General features: G+C 37.5%; 1 protein-coding gene across 5 annotated transcripts in view; it reads right to left on the bottom strand.

Moving 5' to 3' along the window:
• SMC6 (structural maintenance of chromosomes 6) overlaps positions 1–17,282 on the bottom strand; it is a 32,479-nt gene extending 15,197 nt beyond the window's left edge. For 2 of the 5 annotated variants that reach the window (XM_031043945.2, XM_031043947.2), the window contains exons 1-17: positions 17,139–17,282; positions 15,453–15,505; positions 13,498–13,646; positions 11,991–12,108; positions 11,579–11,684; positions 10,294–10,430; positions 9,631–9,692; positions 8,827–8,907; positions 7,466–7,567; positions 7,196–7,315; positions 6,993–7,091; positions 5,222–5,368; positions 4,754–4,842; positions 4,187–4,351; positions 2,314–2,492; positions 1,104–1,305; positions 850–964 (exon numbers count right to left, since the gene is read on the bottom strand). In XM_031043945.2, the coding sequence (XP_030899805.1) occupies positions 850–964; positions 1,104–1,305; positions 2,314–2,492; positions 4,187–4,351; positions 4,754–4,842; positions 5,222–5,368; positions 6,993–7,091; positions 7,196–7,315; positions 7,466–7,567; positions 8,827–8,907; positions 9,631–9,692; positions 10,294–10,430; positions 11,579–11,684; positions 11,991–12,108; positions 13,498–13,641 (1,866 nt within the window). In that variant the 5' untranslated portion in view covers positions 13,642–13,646; positions 15,453–15,505; positions 17,139–17,282. Of the gene's footprint in view, positions 1–849; positions 965–1,103; positions 1,306–2,313; positions 2,493–4,186; positions 4,352–4,753; positions 4,843–5,221; positions 5,369–6,992; positions 7,092–7,195; positions 7,316–7,465; positions 7,568–8,826; positions 8,908–9,630; positions 9,693–10,293; positions 10,431–11,578; positions 11,685–11,990; positions 12,109–13,497; positions 13,647–15,452; positions 15,506–15,662; positions 15,757–17,131 lie in introns of all 5 variants that reach the window. The other 3 variants (XM_034061257.1, XM_034061256.1, XM_031043946.2) reach the window with 3 other exon arrangements.
• Positions 17,283–17,317: the final 35 nt, after the last annotated feature.

Genomic DNA, 17,317 nt, shown 5'->3' with positions numbered 1-17,317 from the left:
AAAGGGAATTTTTGAACTCTCAAGTATAAGCCTGCTACAGTTAAAATTGGTACTTAACTACGAGTTGCTTGGTACAATTGGTAGGGGCTGGCTGAAACTACACAAACTGACACTTCTTGAACCAACCAAATAATAGATATGAGACAGAAATGGCAGTTAGGAGGCTGATTACACATGGGAACTATACCACTTAGGGGCCCAGAAAAGTGGTGGTGAACAGCCCAGGAACAAAGGAAGATGATCCTGGAAACATTTGGGGAGAGCTATGTGGAAATACATCCCACAGAATGCCCTGGGACCTTGGCCAGTAACAGCCGAAACAGGTATTTGTGAGCAGCTGTCTTATGACCAGCAGTGATCCTCCTACTGCAGACAGAAGTTGAGACCTATGAAGGTAGTGTTGGGGAGAGCAGGGAAATAAGTGTGTGGAAATTAAGAGCAAAAGCTCTAACCTTACTGATTCTTAAGTAAATCCTACTATCTAAATCCACTATGGGATGTCACTTTACTCTGTCCCACCTATGACGAAAACAATGCTCAAATTGGGATACTGAGAGTTTGTTTCATGCCAAGAGGGGCATACTTGGAGCCCTCCAGTGGTCACATACATGTCTGTGCACTGCCCTGTAACATAACTGATGCAACTGACACAATTGGGATCTACTGAGCCATCAGGGTCCTTACCTCTCCTTGGGGGGAAGAAATAGAAAAACAAACAAACAAAAAAACAAAAAACCTTTCTCTACCCCTCTTGTCCATTACAGACACTACCAGTAAAAATACTGTATTTGCTCCATACAAAGAGAAAACACTTTTCTTTAAAGACCAATATGGAGTAGAGAGCCTTACTTTAATCAGCAGGATTGTTTCTATACCCCTCACATCGATCAAACAATTGGCAACCACAGCATGATCTATATCCAGTGCTGTGAGAACTGATGGGAATTCTGGATGATGGACTCCCCTAAAGAAAAGAAGGAGAAAAACCCATTCATAAAGCTCATATGAGATTCTTAAAAATAAAGTAAAATAATGGTTCTTTTCAATTAACAATAATGTGAACCATAAAGGCTAAGCAGTAAAATTCAAAACAACAAACTTACCTGTGCCTAACATCATAAACTGTATTCTGAAATTTATTCACAATTATTTGAGGTCTAAAATCACGTGGATAATATTTTTGCATAAGCTGCTGAAGAGTTTTTTCATCATTGTGATTGTCACAGCAAAATGCCTGAACTAGGCTCTTTAAACAACATTCAACAGCCAAGGTCAGCTCAGCATCTTTTAGATGAATGAAAGCACCTAAATAAACATAAAAAACAAGGCTTTAGGAACTGTGTTACATAACAAATCATACAGTAGTGCGCTTTTACAGAACTCTAGGTTTTTGTTTTATTGCATTATGGGGTATTTTAGGAATCTACAATAAACTTTTCTTACAAGAAGAAAAAAATAAAAATTAAACAGTTAACTAAAAGACTCCACAAAAAGCTACCCTGAAAACAGACACATTATTTCTCTTTCTGTAGAGACACTTGTATATATTTGGAGGCATACATTTTCTTCTTTGACAGGTCACTAACAACTTTTATTAAGGTACCAAGTCTATGGAAGGTCAGCAGAAATATATCAATCAAGGTAAAGATTGCTTATCAACAATTAAATGCTTTACAGGTGAAGGCAGAGGAACACTTAAGCTGCAAGTTAAACAAACATGAATATTCCATTATATCGCCTATCTTCAGCAGTATGTGTGTTTGCACATTCTCACCCTGAAGTAATTCAGTACTTGACCTTTACACTTACATCCAGAATATGCTGAAACCATTACTCCCATTCACAAACTGAAAATAGCAGTCACTGTAAGAGCAGGTCAACAGATTAATTAAACCAAACTTTCCAAGAAAATCTTACTTGGTTCACGCCAAGTATCTCAAGTTTGACAAGCCCACAAGCCAGCCACTGAACATTTTGAACAGAATTTGTCCAAAAGCTAGATAGTGCTATCCATCAAAGAACAAGCAGCCAAAGCACAGAGGCCTGATGCTTAAGAGAGTGTGAGGGAGTCAGAGAGGTGCACTGAAAGTTTAAACACCGTAACTACATAAAATACCTTAACAAAAACATTGGAAAATGAGAAAAAAGGATAGAAAGATAATGTACCCAGATACAACCTTTAGTCCAGGAAGTACAGAAGATAGATCTGAAGCTCCTTAAAGAACAAATAGTTTTTCTAGAAGACCACTGTTTACAGTAGCAGCCATGCAATAAATCTCATAAGGTAATGTCTTTTTCAGCAGTCATTCTTACCTAAAGGTCCAATAGGCTTATGTTGAAAGCGCCCTTGCTTATAGGCTCTTTCAACTTCTTCAAGAAATGCTGGAATATATGATCCAAATCTTCTAAAGGTATTTGTTTTACTATCTTTCAGCTCTCTCAGCTGTTTCTGCTTGGCATCCAGTGCTTGTCTCACATCACAGCTTTCTTTCCTAAGAGAACAGAATTTTTCTCAGTAGCAACAGCTTATGGAAAAAAAAAGTCTTATTTCTGAAGTACTAATAGAAAGACAGTGTATCAAGGCCTAAATATTTCAACATACAGCTAACTACACTGATAAAATGATATTTTTATAACTTAAAGAACATGAGACAAAAAAAGCAAGCAAATTACTACTTTGCAACTAGTTTTACGAGACTTATTTCTAACAACTTATAATAAATTTAGTTTATTTCTATTTATATGCTTCAATTTCACTATCATCTACAAAAGGTCTTCAAGAGAACATGAATTGTTGGTTACAACAATCCATAAAGGACATGTAATCTAATCTATCAAGTGCAATAAGAAACAATTCTCAAATCTCTTAATACAATAAAACATAGAATAATCATAGAATACCATGTTGGAAGGTACCTCAAGGGTCATCTGGTCCAACCTTTTTAGACAAAGCATGTCTTAGACTAGTTGTCCCAAGCACCCTGTTCAGACTAATCTTAAAAGTATTCAGTGTTGGGAGTTCATCACTTCCCTGGGGAGATTACTGCAATGGCTGATTGTTCCAATTGTGAAAAAGTTTCCTCTTGTGTCCAGTTGGAATCTCCCAAGGACTAACTCGTGTCCACGACCCCTCAAATTTTTCCATTTGACTCTGTTTAAAAATGGAGTCTCCCTCTCTCTCTTCTTTGCAGCCACACTTTAAATACTGAGACAGGCTGAGAAAGTTGGGGCTGTTCAGCCTGGAGTAGAGAAGGCTGCATGGAGATCTCATAGCAGCCTTCCAGTATCTGAAGGGGGCCTACAGGGTTGCTGGTGAGGGACTATTCATTAGGGACTGTAGTGATAGGACAAGGAGTAATGGGTTGAAACTTAAACAGCAGAGGTTTAGATTGGATATAAGGAAGAAATTCTTTACTGTTAGGGTGGTGAGGTACTGGAATGGGTTGCCCAGGAAGGCTGTGAATGCTCCATCCCTGGCCAGGTTGGATGAAGCCTTGGGTGATATGGTTTAGTGTGAGGTGTCCCTGCCCATGGAAGGGTGGTTGGAACTAGATGATCTTAAGGTCCTTTCCAACCCTAACTATTCTATGATTCTATGATTACAGACATCAGCACAATTCCCTCCAGTAATCACTATTCAAGTTCAGATTTCCAAACCAAAGCCAGCAAGTGCTTTGTTTTTGTCCCTCAGGTATGGGCTAAATTGGAATTTGAACCACTTGCTTCAAAGTCACCATAAATTTACCTTAAGTACAGACAAATTACCCCATAGTATATCTATTTCCTTTTATTGTGTTCTATATTTTGTGACAACCTATCAGGATGTATTAGTGTAATAAACAACATGAAAATTATTAAATCCTAGTAAAGCTATAGGACAGTAAGAGAATAAGGGACAGATGGTGGGAGAAAGAAAGAAGGGCATCAAACGGACAACATGAATTTTTATCAGGTTTTAAATTAGCAATAGCTTTCACCTTTAATGACAAAACATTTTTCTCAATTTTCCAAAAGTTTCTAAATTTAAGTCACTGTGTGCCAAAGACAAAAATTTAGGAAGTCCTATGATAAGGTGGGGAGGGACTGAAATCTAATACCTCAGGGAATGAGGTAATGGAGGTACATAGGAAAGGACCTCTTATAACTTGAAACAAAGGAAAAGTTACATTCAAAAAGCATTACTTACGTAAGTCTAGCCTGCTCTTCCTTACACTTATATATAGCCTGCTGAAACTGATCCATCTGTTGACCAATCATTATTTCTTCATCATGGAACACCTTTAACTGTTCCCTTAAGCGTGCGATTTTCCTTTGTCTTTCCAATTTTTCAGGCTCTGAAATGTGATTAGCACTACGAAAGATCATGTGACAATATTTTAAAACCACACTGATGATTTACAAATACATGATTTTTTTCAAATTTGTGAGTACACAACTCCCCCTAGCTACATTCCTATTACATTTAATTTAAGATACATTTGGTTTGCAACAGCACGAAAACTAGAAAATCTATATTCTTACCAATAAAAAATGTTTTTTTTTTTTTCCCACCCAATTACTTCATCACCTTCTAGTCAACATGCTGGTATGCAAAGAAGCAGGATCAGAATCATTTAAATGTTTAACTGGACCCACCTTAAGTTCAAATAAATATTTTCTGTGACAGCAGATTTTCTCATTAATCAGAAGAGCTCGCTCCCTGCAACCCTATACCTTAATTAACATACACCATGATCACTGTATCTGTATTTACCTGCTTTTCAGTTCTTCAATTCGTTTATGTAACTGTTCATCATCTTTTTCCAGACGTTTCAACTCTGTTTTGAAACGATTATAAACTACCTATGAAGGATACAATAGTTTAATGAATAGAAGGAAGAAATAATTTCAGAAGTAACTACAGTTTTCAGTAAATAAACACTGAACTACATCAGAACAGACAACCAGAACCTGAATTTCAGGAATGTGAAAAAGCAGTAACGCAGTTAACTTGAATCATACTTACTTTTACCTAAGCTTAACGCTGCTTAACATCTGTGTAAAGATATAAACCCCATGGGCTTTAGCTAGTTGCAAAGCAGGCAGGAGGATACTGCACCTATTTTGAACTGCAGTATGGATTTAGGAAGCCTAAACACAGATGGAGAAGCACATCTGGACAGAGCATGGACAAGGTTAAAACCTTGAAGCGGCATGAACTTTGAAAGTTCTTTGTGCCTACCTCAGTTTCATTGACTGCTTTTCTTCTTGCCTGCACATCAGCCTTCAAAGAAGTACACTGAGGATGCAGGGCTTGTGCTTCTTCGTTTATCCTTATTAACTTGTCTTGTATTGCTTTGTACTTTTCTTCTGCTTCGTTGACTTTCACCTTTGGTGCATAAGAAGAATGACAGAAAAGTAGTAATGAGGCACAATTTTCTTTGAAACCTTTTAATGCTACAGAAGAAATATCTCTCAAAAGAATCCACCTAACATGTCTCATTTGCTCTTTTTTTTTTTTTTTTGCTAAAATATACTAAAATCATTGCTACTGTGAGTAGGCTAAAACGAAAACTCATAAAGGAACATCCTCAGGAAACGAACAGGGTACCAAATCTGTGAAAAAAAGAGCAACCTTCTTTTCCAGTTCATGGTCATGAGTCAAACACAAGACTCAATACAATAAGGTCAAGGACCACGAAACGGAAAGAAGTGAAACCAGTATCTGGACAATATTCCTTCAAGACTACATAGACATGTTTGGCCATAAAGTAAAAATACCTCAACTAAAAAAAAACCAACACAACAACTATATATATATATATATATATATATATATATATATTTTTTTTTTTTTAACAGTCGAGGTATTTTTACTTTATGGCCAAACACATCTATGCTATGTAGTCTTGAAGGAACATTGCATATATATATAGAATCATAGAATAGTTAGGGTTGGAAAGGACCTTAAGATCATCTAGTTCCGATCCCCCTGCCATGGGCAGGGACACCTCACACTAAACCATACCACCCAAGGCTTCATCCAACCTGGCCTTGAACACTGCCAGGGATGGAGCATTCACAACCTCCCTGGGCAACCCATTCCAGTACCTCACCACCCTAACAGTAAAGAATTTCTTCCTATGTATACATATATACACACACTTTATATATATATATATACACACTTTTTATGTATATATATATATATACACATGTTTTACAACACACATTTATATATATACTTTATATATATACACTTTATATATATATATACACTTTATATATACACTTCATATATATATATATTTCTTTTTTTGAGCATTAAAAAAAAAGTGCCAACTCAGAAAATTTGCAGAAAGAGTTTTAGTAGACTGAAAAGTTCAAAATAATGATGCCTAATGTTTCTCTGCAAAAACATAAATCAAACGTGAACCTGAATGTCTGGCAAAATTATTTGTTCTTGCTACCTACAGAGGTCTTAAGTACCATCCAAAGAGTACATTAAATTTCCAATTGTCTCCTGAAATCAGACACTGATCTTTTCTACAGGCAGTGATACCCTAGAAAACCTACATGAGAGATCTCTGAAAGATGCTCTGACACTACAGAAATAGGCATCACGTAATTACTCTCAACAGTAAAAGCAGAATTACTAAATAAATTTCACTTGTATATGCAATGCTAGTCATCCCAAATCACAAGTCAAAATAATATACTCTTACCTGAAACAAAAGCATCAGCATGAAAACCACACACACATACCCCACTAAACAACAGAAAACAAAATGTCCGAATTTTATTATCAAATGATATGTGGAACGTGAATATTACTGTTAAGTTTTAGGTGGCTAAAAAAGTGTATAAATGGGAATACTCTTAGCTGCTGTGGAAAGCTAGGACGGCCAGTTTCAACAGCTTACAAGCTAAAGGACAATCATAGTCTAATTATTTTTATTCTTGAGTCAAGGAGCCAAAAGTAGAGTGACATATGGTTTAAACCATACAAGTACCTGGCATTCTTCTAGCTTCTGAACAAACTTCTTCGTATTTTCTTCTTCAGCAATGATGAATTCTTTGATTGGCTGAATTTCTTTTTCCATCTCACCCACCTAAATGGAAGCACATATTAGGATATAACAGAATGGCCACAGCAGAGTAGGAATAATTGAAACTATGTTTCATATGAGGAAATATATTTGAACAGTATATTTACCACTGCCCATGCCATTTTATGTTTCAAATCTTCAAGATGATTTCGCATTTCATTCACAAACCCAATACTTTTGTAATGTTCCTTTTTTCTACAATAAAGCTCCTTAAGTTCTTGAAGACGCTTAAAAAAATAAAGAGAGGTTCAATATGAAACATTGGAAAGACTTTTTTTTTAATTCCATGTCACTGAGACCTAACCAAATCAAAGCTATGTAATTTACCTTGTATAGTTATTTCCATGCTCAGATTTGTACTAATAACTTTTACATACCTCTACACCTTGTTCTATCTGAATACATGTATTTTCTTTAGTTTTCATAATAGATGAATAATCTTCTTTCATTTGTTCCAACTGAGTTGCTTTCATAAAAAACTAAAAAGAAATAAAAACATGCAGATGTCAGATACAGCAGCTTATCTAAGTAAACTTTAAATAATTACATAGAAAGACCACCTCTTACATATGCTGAATGATACCCAAAGTAAAATATCTGGTAATGTATTTCTGAATAATGAACTAACTCAGCAGTGTCCTAAGATTCTTTTAAAGTTATTTATGTCTTTAGAGAAAAGAAGCTTAAAAAATTGGTTTTGCAAGTGGATGACTGCTACAATCAGATAGCATACTGGGTCTGGCTGGGATGGATTTGAGTTTCTTCACAGCAACTCTTACACTGCTGTGTTTTAGATGTGTGACCAAAACAAAGCTGGTAACACTGCCCTCCCAGTGAAGAGGCTGTCAGATTGTGAAAGAGGCTGGGGGGGGGGGGAATACAACCAGGCAGATGACCTCCAGCTAACCAAAGAGATATTCAATCCCATAAAACGTTACTGTCATAGTTTAACCCCAACCAGCAACTAAACACCACCCAGCCACTTTCTCAATCCCCCCAAGTGGGATGGGGAAGAGAACCCGAAGAGTAAAAGTGAGAAAATTCATGGGTTGAGATAAAAATAGTTTAATCAAGTAAAAGTTGTGCACACAAACAAAGCCAAATGAGGAATCCATTCACCTCTCCCCATCAGCAGGCAGGTCTCCAGCCACCTCCAGGACAGCAGGGCTCCGTCATGCATAACGGTGACTTGGGAAGACAAGCACCATCACTCTGAACACTTCCCTCTTCTTTCTTCCCCCATCTTTTGATGTTTTCACACAAATCCAAAACATAGCCTCTTACCAGCTATATGAAGAAAGTTAACTCTATCCCAGCCAAACTCAGCACAGTCAAGCTTAGTAATAGAAAGGGAGAGGAGATGATTTAGAGGAAAGACATCTTTCACTCCGGAACTGGTTGAGCATCAGTTTCCCCATGGGAGGTGGTGAGTGACTGCCTTTGGAACTCTTGTTTTGTTCTGCCTTTTTCTCTCCTCTTCCAGCTTTTCCTTCATTTTTTAGATAATTTTTATCTCAACCCACTAATCTTCCACTTTCGCTCTTCCTTTCCTTTTCTGCCATCCCAGGCAGCAGGAAAGGGAAGTGACTGAGTAGCTGTGTAGTGCTTAGCTGCTCACCTGAGTTAACCCACAACAGGTCATTAAAATTAAGAACTGATTTTTTTTTCCTCCAAATGCCACCTCTAAAAATTTGAACTCAGTATTTTAATGTTTAATCAAAATGGTTATTTTGCTTACCTTATATTTATCACCTTCATTTTTAGATTGTAAAAAGTGCTTACTCATCTCTTGGGTTAAAACAGACACAGGATTATCTACCTGTAAAAATAAATTACTTTCATTTTATTTTAAGTAAAAAAGTTTCCATCAAGTATAAATTAGAACCACAATAAGGACAACTAAGGCACCGTTTCCAGGAGGATAACTATTTCTAGAATGACAGTGCCTCTTTTTTCATTTAACAGGACCAGAACTAGATATAGTGTCAAATGTACTTTAGTTTCTCATTCTTTAATTGATCAAAGTGTCACATTGGCAATAAATCACCCTTTATATTCTTACAGAAGTTGCCACAACATAAAAATCAATACATGCTAACAGAACTCTGTATTATTTGAAAAGCTGAATATGTTGAATATTTTGAACTTCCTGCGCAGTATCTGATCTTCCCTTTATCACTTAAGCAGCAAAACCACACTCAAATTCCTGCTACAGCAAAACCTGAAGTAACGAGCAGGGAACAAAAACAAAAACAAAACAAAGCTCCAGGTATGAAAGAAACCTAAATAGGCTAAAACTTTCATTAACAGGATACATGACTCACAATTCACAGATGATAGAAAATATTTATCTGTCTCAGACAGAATATTATTCTGCATTGCATGAGGTTAAAATTTCAGTTTTCTTTTGCCATTGCATTTGATGAAAGAACATGGAAGAGATGAATTTCCATTTAAGAAAATCGAACATTGCTTTTTAATTAAATTATAACATCACATGCTGATGTCAAACTGCACAGAATTTAAACACTATAACAATTACCTGTATATTAAAGTGATCCAGTATTCCTATGAGTTCCTCTTTCTTTGATGAAATTAAGGTCCCTAGTGGTAAAAAAAAACAAAATGAAAAATATTAATAGGTCCAAAGTAGAAAGACATGCAATTCCCTAGCCTTTTTTTCAAACTAGGGGTTCTTAGTAAATGTAAAATGACAAGCATTTTCATAAAGACAAATAGTGTATGACCTCACATCATGCAAAACCTGACAACTGCTTTTGACATGTTAAAATATAAATATTCTTAGTCTACAGTAAACACAAAAAAAAAAAACCAACCCAAAAAGTACTTCATCATCACCCTTCAATAATGAATGAAATGACAAACATCATCCTTTAGAAGGGAGATTCACATTAGACATCAGGAAGAAATTCCTTACTAGTGAGACACTGGCACAGGCTGCCCAGAGAAGCTGTGGCTGCCTCATCCCTGCCAGTGCTCGAGGCGAGGATGGACAGAGCTTTGAGCAACCTGGTCTAGTGAAAGGTGTCCCTGCCTATGGGAGGGGTATTGGAACTAGATGATCTTTAAGGTTTCTTGCAGCCCAAGCTATTCTGTGTGTCCGTGATTTACTAACATCAACAGATTCAAAGCAATTAAAAATTTAAAAGACCTTCCAAGACTGCAAACAAAAACTATCACTAACCAGATTTGCTCTTCAGTCTGTAATTTCTGCTTCCATCCAGATTAATGTGCTGATTCACAATAATAGAGCTACCATACACTTCTGGCTTAAACGCATCTCTACCTTGGTTTCGCAAGGTTATAGAAATATCTGCAGAACTAGAATAAAAAAATATAAAAGTTATAAAAGAGACAACTGAAATTGGTCCCAAGCCTAAAAAAAAAAAAAAAAAAAGTAACTTCAGAACGTTCTAATTTTCCACAAAAATTGCCATGTCTTATACAGGTCACAGCAAGAAGTCAGTCACAGGACCAATCAGAACAAGATATATTTATGGGTTTTTGAGCCAAATCAGCATTGAATACACACTGCCAGAAAGCCTGCCTCACACTTAACCTGTTTGCACCCTCTATGCTTCAGATACACCATGACACAAAGCAAACAGTTGCAGGAGATTTCCCCTGCTTCCCTTCCCACCCGAGTGTCCCTGTCTTTAGGTTGCAGAACCAAGTTGTGTTTTCATAGGTCTTCTGTCCCAAAACTGGCTTCCAGTAGAAAGAGTTGCTTCACTTCTACAGCCATCTCTAACCAATCTATAGATGAATGCTTAAGGCATACTTTTACGAAGATGTTGTTTCACTTCTGAATTAATATTTTGTTTCTCAAGTGAATGCTGAAGCATTAAGTTATTACACATAAGACAGGTACTGCCCACAATTTTACTCCAAGGAAAAGCCTGGGGCTTTTAGTTACAGCTTCATGTAAATGTAAACTTTTAAACTTCCTCTCCTATCTTTTTAGTGATTCCCCTAAACTTGTTATCCCCACTTTTGCACAAACATGAACCCACTTTATGAACGTTTAATAATCCACCTGTATGTCAAGGTCTTTATATTGCATATTCAGTCATATGAAGAGAAAGAAAGAAAAAGAATTATCCTCACTCTTTGCACAACAATGATAACTAGTTTCCAAATAATTTTTTTCCAATTAACTCAATTGTTCTGTAGGATACTCAAGTGCCTAGCGGAACTAATACACAAGGACTAGGTAACACACAGGACACATCACTGCTAGCTAGTTCAGAGAGAATGGTACACTACTGGTAAAATTTCTGATCTGTTTTTGTGTGTTTGGGGATTTTTTTTCATTTATATATGATCTCCTCAGTGCTATGCTTTTCATGAAAATCTTGTAGATCCAGCAGGACAACAGAGAAAACAAAAGAAGACAGAAAATTGATCAGCTAACTTGAATCACAATCACTAAACATGTTCAGCCTTAAAAATAGAACAGTTTTACTTACGTCTCCCCATCTCGTACAAACATTTTTAACGAGGAACCTCTATTAGTTGCAGTGGCTTTTCCACCAAGTCCAACAATAAGAGCAGTTAATACAGAACTTTTTCCACCTGTAAAAGAAGCATTGTATTTTATTTAAAGAAGTTCTTGCAACTCTTTATCCAGTTCACCCATATTACAGATTTTTGACTGCTTATGTATTCATGCACTGTAAGTACACATTCTCTAAATTTATGACCTAACTTTTTCATCAGCCTTGAACTACTGGGATAGACTTGTGTAGTTCCAAAGTCCAGAAGTGAACCCATCTCCTTGAATAAAAGATGGCTAGCTGCTCTTCTTCAAATAAAAATTACACCTTCTAAATTATTAACTAAATGGTTCTTTGACAAATAAAGGATGCAATTAATACTTACTTCCATTGTTTCCAACAACAAAATTGAGATTTGATCCAAACTGGAAAGGCCCCAACATTGAATGGCACATGAAGTTCTTCAGCTGAATACCTTCAATTATGCCAACTTCCCCTTCAGTCTAAAGATTAACAATTAAAACTGGTGTTATGCATGCATTTTAATGATACAGTTTATCTATTTTGAATATAATGAGAATTCAAGTGACAGAATAAAATAAAACATCAACAGTTACAAGCTACAAACAAATCAGAAGGACTTCATGACACTCTATAAAGTTGCTGGCTACACAGCAGTTACATAATAAAATAAGAGAAAGTTACCAAAGCTCACCCATAGTAACATTCAGTTCTCACCATAACTAACTTATAATTAATAAAACATAAAAGATTAAGATCATAGATATTACAGTTACTAGAGCAGTAATAAAGAGCTTTATAGAAACACTATTTTGTTACTTGAATAATACTATTTGTGAGAATTCTTAGTATGGCCTAGAACAGGGAAATTAAATTAAATCAGGAAGGGGGAAATGAAACAAAGTGGGACGGCCCACTGTTCAACTGGTGATGTATTATTTTGACAAGAAACTCTTTTTATCACCAGTACTTAAGAAAAGCAACATTTTCTAAGAAAGCAAAGTCCTTGGGGAAGAATAAACACAGAACAGCTGCTGTTTAAGAAAATAAAGCGAGTCATGATGCTTCTGTGTACCAAAAATCAACCATAGTGTCTTACAGAATAGACTACTTCAGTTGGAAGGGACCTACAACAATCATCTAGTGCAACTGCCTGACCACGCCAGGGCTAACCAAAAGTTAAGGCATATTAAGGACATTGTTAAAATACCACTTAAACACTGCAGCATCAATCACCTCTCTAGCACTCCTGTTCCAGTGTTTGACCATGCCCTTGGTGAAGAAATGCTTCCTAATGTCCAGTCTAAATACACAAGCCATTGTATGCAAATACATGTATTTGCCATCTCAGAAATTATTTTTTTTTAATCCTACATCAAATTAGATTTCAGCTATTACAGAAAAGCAGAAATAACTAGTATTCCTGTTTTCAAGTTTCATTTCCATCAAAATATGTATTTCAAACAGTAGAATTTTTTTAGACATTTGAAATTGTCAGCTACAGAAAACAAATATTTGATACTTCTTTTACTAAATGATTTGGTTTCTAAGTATTTTCTCTGCTGTTACTACAACCATAAACCAAATATACCACATTTCTATCAATCAAAACCCATTTCCTTTATTTGTTTTTTTTGACAACTTCCATAGAATTAATTCTATAAAACCAGAATATTGTTGCTTTATGATTGTTATAACTAGATGACCCAAAACAAATAAGGTAAGAATGAACTTATGCAGAAGTCCTCATTGACATGGGTTCCACTGAAGTCTACACATGACATTTATTTCAACATCACCCAAAGGCACAGAACTTTTCTATATCAACCTTCTCTTGCATCTTTCCCCTCATGACTCTTTAAACAACTTACTGACAGCGAAGAGAAACTACTATCAGCTGATGACTGCAGACTTTCCTCTTCATTAGATTCATCGCTGTTTTCATCTCTGTGTTCTTGTCTCTGCCTTTTATGGGAGCCAGGCTTTGAAATACTTTCTTCCTTTCTCTTACCCATGAGCACTGAAAGTAATGAAATATTGTAGTTTTCAGTCTTCTAGAGGAAAACATACCTACAGCCCATAGCATAGACATATTAATTTATTTACTTTGGTTAAAAAAGAATTAAGATCATAGCACACATTGCAACAAAAAATACTTTTTCAGAACAAAAATTTCAGTGAATTTAAGCCTAAGCTTACTATGAAGCTGGATTAGAAAAAAAGAAACACAACTTCATTGCTGTAATCAACTTTGATTCCATTTACCTTGGTACATTAAAGTTTGGGTAATTTGCTGTAATTGGTTTTGGTTAGTTATGGAGTTGAAGATTATGTTGTAAAAAGTACACAGCTGCCATAGTATGATCAGTAGCATCAATGCAGGTTTGATTAAAGTGAGCTGTGCACCAGAAAGAAAGTGTATTAATATATGCAGTTGACAAATGCCTAGAAAATTAATACAGAAAGTCAAATAAAGGAAAATTTTGAGCAAAAGCATTGTTCCTGTGATTTTTTTTTTAAATGGGGTGGGGTGCAATAAAGAATGACCAGCACAAGACAGTGCATGTCTAAAGTTGATACCATGTGTCACAATTTGGAACCAAGTTGACTGTGTGGGCCTAAACACACTGGCAGCCTGGACAGCAGAACATTTTAGTCAACAGTACATTTAAGGATAATAAATGACCACTTCCTTGTCCAACAGGACAGATGGGACAATCCAGGAAGGTCAGCCTAACAGTTCCTAATAGATCTCCTGTCTTGCAGGGAAGTTGGCACAGTCCATGAGAAAGTTGGGTGGATCAGCACAGCAGTTCCAGCTGTACAGTACACAGTTCAGGACCACATGAGGCCCCCTCATTAAAGCACTAAGGCCTTCCCAGAGCTTCTCTTTGGGTCTTGCTTCACATTTGTTCTTTAAATATCTCCAGATTAGTAACCTGGAGAATGCACAGAGAACTCAATGAAATAAACACTATTAAACTATAAATATTATGACTAAAGTTGTAGTTTAAAATAGTGTTGCAACAGAAAGGAGCAGTCTTTCCTCCCATCTCTTCCATTTCTGTCTTATCTCCCTGAGTTCAAGCAGCTCTTTACACAGCAGAATGATAACCTATCTTGAGGTACTAAATTCTACTAAAAAATAATGCAGGAAAAAACTTTTTTCTTTGAAATCACATAAGTTCCTCAACTATTTCAACATGCAGATCTGTATATTTAGGTCAATGTGGAGAAAACATGCTTCTTTGAGCTGCTTTTTTACTTGTGTCAGCTTAATGTTCTCATCAGATAGCTTAAACTACCATGTACCAGAGACAGTAACACTTATTATATGAAACACCACAAACATTAAAATCTGTTACATCATTACAAAGAATATTTAATTTTTATTCCAGGTATTCACTGACTGTTGTATAAAATACAGTGTCTAACAATTCCGTCATTTTTGACACAACATCTAAATTATAAAGAAAGTAATAATATGCATCTCTTCCCCATAAGTGCAATAAATAAAATTCAAAGCAAATGCAGAAATGCAATAATCTTTCCATCTGACATTTTTGTAATAGTTTTGTATGGCAGGTATTTTGGATCAAATACTGGATTATTATTATGTTCATTAAGTATTAACAGGGAATCTGCCATTTCCATTTTATGGTATCTAGTTTAATACCATACACAGAGAAAACAAGGAGGAAATACACTTCATAATTCAGTTTACATAACTTTTGCTAAGCTACTTTCAGTTTCCTCCACAAACATGTCTTCATGCTTAAGTACCCAGACCTGAGTCACTTCTATGCTCTTGGAATTTATCCATCACCTTAATATGAAGGCAAGCATTCATTCAATCTGCTGTTCCATTAAAATTTCTCTCTAGAAAGAAGGGAAAACAAAGTTTAAATGCTGTAATTATTAATGTGGGAACCAAAGATCAGGGCTATGAGTTCTACCACAATACCACTGGAACATTTAAAAAAACCAGAACATGAAGAGTGGAAAACAGAACAAAATAACCTAGAAGAGAACTCACTCATGTAATCCAATCATGATGAAGGCCAAACGAAGGACAGTCTGCACTCTGAAACTCTTGAAGAGCTAGTACTGCAAATAAAACCTAATTGGAACTGAAGCAAACAGTACAGAAGTCACCTCAGAAATTACTACAGCAAGTACAAGTGGTTGAAATAGCTACAGTGAGAATAGGAATAAACACTGGACCTACAAATAAGGAACAAATAAAGGCCAAGCAGACCCACTTAGAAAAACATCATAGGTTTACTACAAATTATTAAAAGTAATACACGTGTAAAGAGAGCACAAAAATAAAATACCCAAACGTGCTGTATAAAACTATTAGGACTGTTACACGTTGTAGTATAAAAGTAATTGCCCTGTTAACATCAAAGTATAGGAAAACAGAGGCTGCATGCACCAGAAGCGACATGCAATGCTGCCCGCCCATGTTGCAACTTAACCAAAGGCACCTCTTTCCAGTTTCCATTGTGGTGTGCTTCTACAGCTGTTCTCCCCTTTTCCTACCTGGCTGGTCACAGCTGGCCTCATCCACAGCTGACACAACCAACCTACGGCCACCAAAGCCTCTCTACTGGCTTTCTAGCAGCCTTGTGCTGGTCTGGTGTGAGGTAGGAAGCAGCTGGCACTCAAAACATCCACTTTAACCACTCTACACGCTGCTACAAACCCAGACTGCCTTTTGCCCAGTTAGCAAAACAGTAGGTAGAAGACATCAGAGCAGACCTACAGCAGGCTGAATGCAAGACAGGGGAGGAAGCATAGGGTGGGAGGAAGAAAAGAAGGGTGGTCTTCTGCTGAGGTGTAGCACACTGTGTTTGTTTAAACAGACACAAAATAACAAGCAAGTGAGAAATTACTTCTATAATTTATAATAAAGAAGGGAACTTAAAAGGCACACGTTTCAGAGAACCGAAGTCAGAAGCCTAGCTTCATACATAGCAGCGGAGTACTGTGTTTTTAGAGACTATCTGTGACAGAGATCCCAAGTTAGATTACAGCGCAGAAGGCAGCTCCATCTCCCCTGTAGGGAGGCACAAAGGAAAGAGGGGGGCAGAAATCCTGCCCACTCACACCTCCAATCTCATGGTTATTTGTTGCTTGGCCCCACAATTTCTGCAGACAACCTGAAAGGACCCACTCACCTCCCAGCAAACTTACACCGGTCCCTCCGCGCATGGACAGACCGGCCGGCAGACGCCGCTCAGTCCTTACCCGCTCCCCGCCCCGATCTCCATAGCACCGGCTACCACCGGCCAACACCGCGCAGCCGACAGTGAGTCCTCGCCCCGGGCAGGGCAGCCGTGCTGGACAGCGGGTGGCAAAAGCCCGCTCTGGCTGCTGACGTGCCCCCACAGAAACACGGCCGAAAGCCGCACCGAGAGGAAGCGGGCATCGCCGCTGACCTATGACCGACCAACTGCTCTCCCTCCCTGCCAGGCCCCGCAGCCCGCCCAGGCCGCCCGCCCCTCACCTCTCCTCTCCTCAGCGCCTCTGGCAGACGGGGCCGTTGCAACCGCCACCGCCGGCTCGGACGGCGGGCAGGTCCCGCGCCCCGCGCAGCACTGACAGGTGGGGAAAGGAGAGCCCCAGTTACCCGCCACAAGGAGTTACCCGCTTGCGCCGGAAGAGCCAGCGCGCGCGCGCCTGCTC

Source organism: Melopsittacus undulatus, chromosome 3, assembly GCF_012275295.1.
Source record: "Melopsittacus undulatus isolate bMelUnd1 chromosome 3, bMelUnd1.mat.Z, whole genome shotgun sequence".
In the NCBI taxonomy this organism is placed as follows: Eukaryota; Metazoa; Chordata; class Aves; order Psittaciformes; family Psittaculidae; genus Melopsittacus; species Melopsittacus undulatus.
Note: the sequence above shows the minus strand (reverse complement) of the source record. Positions and strands in the feature narration are given on the sequence as shown.